The sequence below is a fragment of the Babylonia areolata genome, chromosome 6 (genome assembly GCF_041734735.1).
Source record: "Babylonia areolata isolate BAREFJ2019XMU chromosome 6, ASM4173473v1, whole genome shotgun sequence".
Classification (NCBI taxonomy): Eukaryota; Metazoa; Mollusca; class Gastropoda; order Neogastropoda; family Buccinidae; genus Babylonia; species Babylonia areolata.
Genome location: NC_134881.1, coordinates 12,773,757 through 12,780,045, shown reverse-complemented (window position 1 = coordinate 12,780,045; position 6,289 = coordinate 12,773,757). Strand labels below are relative to the sequence as shown.

General features: G+C 44.3%; 1 protein-coding gene across 1 annotated transcript in view; it reads right to left on the bottom strand.

Annotated features, from left to right (window-relative positions):
• Positions 1–2,122: 2,122 nt before the first annotated feature.
• LOC143282751 (serine/threonine-protein kinase 40-like) overlaps positions 2,123–6,289 on the bottom strand; it is a 22,045-nt gene continuing 17,878 nt past the window's right edge. The window contains exon 8 of the mRNA XM_076588500.1: positions 2,123–4,457. Within this exon, the coding sequence (XP_076444615.1) occupies positions 4,115–4,457 (343 nt within the window). The 3' untranslated portion in view covers positions 2,123–4,114. The remainder of the gene's footprint in view (positions 4,458–6,289) is intronic.

The following is a 6,289-nucleotide window of genomic DNA, read 5'->3' as shown; positions in this document are numbered from 1 at the left end:
TCAAAACAAAAACAACCTGTCCTGTAGCTTTTCCGAGCCTGAGGCTGACAGCCAGGCCTCAGTCCTGGTCTTGAAAGCCTGAGGGGAAGTGACTGGGATGATGTGGTCTGGAATCTGGTTCCACAGCCGGATATATTGCTGAAGGGAAGGAATGCCAATGGAAGTCAGTGCGAGAGTGGGGGACTTGTAGTTTCTCTTCATGGCACTCATCCTAAATCTCCCAATCACACTCACACCCAGCGTGGCAGTCCCGGCGCACGCACTGATCGAACTATCGGTGTAAGACCACCAGTTTGCTTTCTCAAGGTGTCACTGCAGTCTGACAAATCCATATAGACTACACTACATCTACTAGGCGTAGATGTCTTACCAGCAGCAGAATCCAACGTGCTTTAGTCAGGCCTTGAGTGCATGCGTGTAGCCTGGCTGTGGATAATTTTCTTGTACACCATTTCATCAGATAACAACACTTACGTAGTAGCCATGGGTTCTTTTCAGTGCGCCAAGTGCATGCTGCACACAGGACCTCAGTTGGGAGAAAGGGCAAGATCGGATTTGAACCCAGACACTGCACTGGCAGACAGACGCCTTGACCAGTCCATGGACACGAAAAAATTATGCGGAAATTTCATGCCAAAAATTACTCTGAACTTTGCATGTGAAGAAAAAAAGAGCTGTCCCGCATCTACAGACATGAAAATTTCCTGTCGATTTTGACTGAAAATATGACGCCAGTACGCTCAGTGTACACGGTGTCGAAAATATTTGGAATTCTGAATGCAGTCCTATTACTGTGAAAGATGAAATGCAAAACAATGTGGAAACATGTATTAATTGGCAAAAAGGTTGAAGCAATTTAATTTTTTTAGTTATTTATTTTATAGTTCTAAGTTGGGTTCATCAGGTCTATGGAATTTCACCTTTACAGCATGAGCATGCCATTGCACCAGATTGTTGCATTATTGGTTTAGATCACATGTGGTTCGTCCGTCGGGATCGACGAGGACCATCTAGTCATCCTGGGGGTGGGTGGGTTGGGCTCTGTGGGTGCGCAGATGACTGGTCAGGCCAATCCGCGCCCGGAAGGTTCTGACGCAGTGTGGACAGGGGATGGTGGCGACTGTCGGGGACTTGCTGGCCCTGCTTTTCCTGGCCTGTCTGCGTTGCTCTGCTGCAGCGATTCTGTTGGCCTCACAGGATTTGGCGCTTTTGTGGACAGCTGAACGCCACTTTCGTCTGTCCATTGCATTCAGCTCCCATGTGTCGTGGCTGATGCTGAAGGCCTTCAGAGAAGCTTTCAGAGTGTCTTTGAAGCGCTTCTTTTGGCCTCCATGGGAGCGCTTGCCATGTTGGAGTTCGCTGTACAGCAGTTTCTTGGGGAGCCGGTGGTCTGGCACAACCCTACAATGTATGCTTTATACTTGCAGCTGTTCTGGCTGCCTTCAAAACTGCATATATGCAAGATTAGTTTGAAGTTTAGATTATGTAAATTTCTCCCTGACGTTACAATGTTTAATTATGCAAAATTGTAAATTTATATATGAATTAAATTTTCGTATGCTAAAAACAAAAAGTATAATTTTCATTTTCAGAGTCTTCTAAAGATAATCGAAATGTTTTTCTCTTTCTTTTTTTTTCTTTTTTTAAAATCTTTTAACACTAATTTTTCATATAATAGTTGAGGAAAATAACATTTAATGTGGCTGTCATTGATGAGTTTTGCTGAAACTTTTTCTGGCCAGTGTGAGCTTTAATGAGTGTGGTGAATGTTAGCTTTTCATCAGTCAAACTGATACATCATAGAACATCAACTGAACTCAACACTCAAAAAGAAAAAAAAATCAAAAAAATAAAAGTCAAGGTGTTATGGGAGGTAGTTATTTGTGAGCAGAAGGTGTACCATTTTTGTTCAAGAGGATAAGCACTGGCCTGATTTTTGTTGGTTGGTTGTTTGTAGTGTGGTGTGTATGTCGGTGTCTCTGTGTGAGCAATTTGTCTGCATTTGTTTCAATTTTAAACACACACACACACACACACACTTGAACAGAAACAAAACCTTCATGCTTTAAAACACTCTGGAACACAGCAACAGACAACACGTTGGAACAACTATTCTCCTCATTTGTAATATTTTTTACTTATGTTCCACTCATATCTCTAAAATCAGTCATCAGAAACATTTTGGTATTCAGTGATACCACTTATCGTAAAGCAAAACTTATTGTAAAGCAAGTGGAAAGAGGCACAATTTTCCCACCACATGCATGCGTACCTATCTCCATCTTTTCCTCTCTTTTTCCCTCCAACAACACACACGCTTTTATTTATATACTCTGTCAAGCCACAAGTGAACTGTGCAATACACATAACAAAAATATCTTTACCAAGTACATATGTCAGTGCTGGATATCTTGATTCAGTACATGTGTGTGTGTGTGTGTGTGTGTGTGTGTGTGTGTGTGCGTGTGTGTGTGTGTGTGTGTGTGTGTGTGTGTGTGTGTGTGTGTGTGTGTGTGTGCATTCATGTGAATGTTAGTAGCAGGAGCAAGTTATTACATCAATCATCAAGTACATTTTTCACATTTGAACAACAGCTGTTTTAACTGCGTATAACATGGTATGAAATGATTTCAGAGTTCCTCAAATCTCCCACATCCCCTTTCCCTTCCTTTTCTCGAAAAAAAAAAAAAAACATGACACAAAAAAAATAACCAATACACAAAAAACTGATTTCAGTCATCAAACAATCGTAAAAAAATTAAAATTTAAAAATTTTTAAAAGAGGATTTTAAAAGGGGGTTTAATGCCCCAAGGTATAAGTTGTATTTCTAATGCCTTATGAAATTTCATCCAAAGTTTAAAATGCACTATCATAGGGGCAAAATATCTCATCATTCAATTGCTAATGACAAAGATTATTTACAGATGGATGATTCACAGCAAAAAATATTTACTGATAAATGAAACACATACATCAATTTTTCACTGTATCTTTAATCAAACACAGATTAGGGATATTACCATTATATTATGAAAAGGATTACATTTGCTCCCAAAAGTGTTAATTTTTTTTTTTTTTTTAAATTGCAACTCTCTCCTGCATGTGTGCATGCCTGTGTGCACTTGTGATGTGTGTACCTGTAAGCAGTGCCATCTTTTTGAACAATTTAATGTCACATCAACTTGTAATGCCCATACATAAATGCAGTACGTATACAGACAGCAGATCAGCAGCGGATCAGTCCACACGCTTTGACGCCTCCTTGAAACGGACACTGATATGTGACACTGCACTTAACCCTTTCACTGCCAAACTCGCATTTATGCACACGCTAGGTAGAGGATACACGTCACAGAAAGGTGACCAGATCATGGGTCTGTTATCCATGAATCTACTGCTCTTAATATTTGGTGAAAGGATAGGCCACGTTTTCTACACATCGCAGGGGTAATCCCCAGCTATTCTTAGATGCCATATTTTCTGTGTTCATAGCACAAGTGAATTTTGCACTCTAAATTGACTGGCGGTGAAAGGGTTGAACAGTTCATCACAAGCACTAAGCGCCCTTGGCCGAGGGCAACCAACACACATCGTCATTCACTTTCGTTATTATCCACACCTTGATGAGGGCGGTGATCAAATGGTTATGAGCGCTGGACTCTCGTCAAAGTTTCCTGAGTTCCCACTGCACCTGGTGGGTTAAGGGTGGAGACGTTTCTAATCTCCCAGGTCAACATATGTGCAAACCTGCTAGTGCCTGAATCCCCTTTATGTGTATATGCATGCAGAAGATCAAGCATGCACATTAGAGATCCTGTAATCCATGTCAGCATTCTGTGGATTATGGAACGGAATATGACTGCCTACATAACATGGTAAATAAACAAACTGGTCATACATATAAAATGCTACATGTCTGTATGAGTGTGTGTGACTGAAACCTGATCAAAAGACGCAGCAAACGAATGATGAGCGCCCAATGGCAGCTGTCGGTCAGGCTCTACCCAGGTGGGCACCCCGATGTAAAGCACTCAGAGCTTGGCCTCTGACCAAAGACAAGTGCTACATAAGTATCCGTACCATCATCGTTATCACCTACGCCCCCAAAACCCGTCAAGTCAGAGGAGACCTCAGCTCAGCCAGATGCCGGTACCAGTGCAGCTCAGCAGCTGAGAGTCTCTGAGCATCCATGTTGAAGCGAGTCACAGTGGTGTGAGCGGCCTGTCTGCGGCGAGTGGCCGTGCGCACTTTGGGCGGCTCCGTCAACATGTCTGACTGGAGATGCAGCAGTTTTCTCTCCAACTCACTCATCCCTGGAGCTGAAACAGAGTCCTTGCTGCCGCTGCTGCTGCTGCTGCTGCTGGAGGCAGTACTGGTGTTGTCGCTTTTGGCCTCATTATCCTCGTCATCGATGTCGGGCACCACCTGGAGGGGACCGGTGCAGGTCAGGGCCCTCCTGTTCACAGCAACACATCTTCATCAATCCCAATGGAAGTTAGGTGAACAGGCCATGCTCTCAGCGTGCCACTGCATTTATCATGTCTGTTAAAACCCAAGCAATGGTATCAAGAAGGCTCATCACCGCCAACAATATAACTATAGATATGATCACATGAACATTAGCATTATGTACATATTAACCTTCACCGTACTTTGTGGGTCTGACAGACCCATTTTTGCCTTAAAAAATGCCTTTAAAATATATTTGGTGTCCGATTAATTTGAAATTTCATGACTTTTGTTGTCACAACATATGCATCATTTTAGTAAATTAATGTACACTTTAACTGATTAGTTAATCAGTTACGTAATTGTGAAAATTTTTACCTGCATTCCTACGTTGTGGGTCTTACAGACCCATACTCCCCAAAGAAGAGAAAACACTAAGTACCCTTATTCGTAATTCGTGGGTCTCTCAGACCCATACTCGCAAAAGAAGGGAACAAACCAATAATCCCTTTGTACTACGTGGAACGAAGTGATTGTGCGTACATGACTGATGACACATAGGCTACCTCACTGCTTCTGTAGTTGGCTGGCACATCGCATCCGGCTCTCACGGAGAACACAACAGTACAGCAGGCTACCGGTGTCATTGCCTCAGGCAAGTTATATTTTGATGATTATCAAGTTTATTAATTGCCATCAAGTTAGCTTGCCATCTGTTCGATACTTTAGGTCGATTCCAACATCGCCATCTCTGAAGGCATCAGTAAGCATTGCAGAGAACATGAGGCTGAACAGCGTTGGAGCCAGGACGCAGCCTTGCTTGACACCATTTGTGACAGCAAAAGGAGCAGATGTTTCGCCATTGTCCTGGACTCGAGCCTGCATGCCTTCATGGAATTGGCTGACCAAGGAAATAAATTTCCGAGGGCATCCGTACTTTTTTTTTGTTTTTGTTTTTTTGTTTTGCTGCCCCATCATCTGCGCCGTTTCAGTGGCATTACTCCCACGCCGCTCATTTAGATTCCCCCATACACGGCCACACCCGGGTTCGTCCGTCGCAGTCCCAGCGTCGGCAGTCCACAGGGAACCATCGATGTTAGGTCGCCTGGAGGCCACACACCAGAGGAGACCCTGCACTGCTGCTGAGTCACTTCAGTGGTGTTCAGTGGTGCCTGTTCTGTTTTAACGTACTTAGGACACCACCTACTAAGCCCCCTACTAACGACAATAATGGCTTAGTCGCGGAGCCAGACTGAGCGAGCGTCTCTCCCAGAGTGGAGACCGCCACCACGTCCCTCAAACAACAGCCCCCCCCCATGAATCTGCCGACACTGACGACATTGACAGGACTCACCCAAAGCACGGAAGTGGAGGGGTATCGAAACTGAGGTCACCATGAGAGCAGGGCATGAAAGGTCAGACTTTGAGACTATTTTGTTTATATTGATGATGATGAAGGGGGAGGAGGATGACGATGATGATGACGATGTTGCTATAGAGGTCCATTTTGGTTTGGGACTGCGTGACAAGGCTGTACTCTACGCTTCCTGTCATAATGATATCCCGGCGTTAACCAGGCCCGAGAGATACAGACACTTGCAGTGTTGGTCAGGTAATTAGAGCAACACACCCAAAGACGCATCCTTGAAGTGGATGACACTCGACTGTGTGGTCCCAGTCTCCCCATTTAAGCCCACAGCACACTCAACTCTGGGTAGGAGCCGGCCACGGGCCGAAAAACCCACCTCCGCTGGGATTCGAACCCGCGTCCTCCCAGCCGTCAGTCCGCGACGCTAACCACTTCGCCACGGCGGCTGGTAGGGCATCCGTACTTGGCCA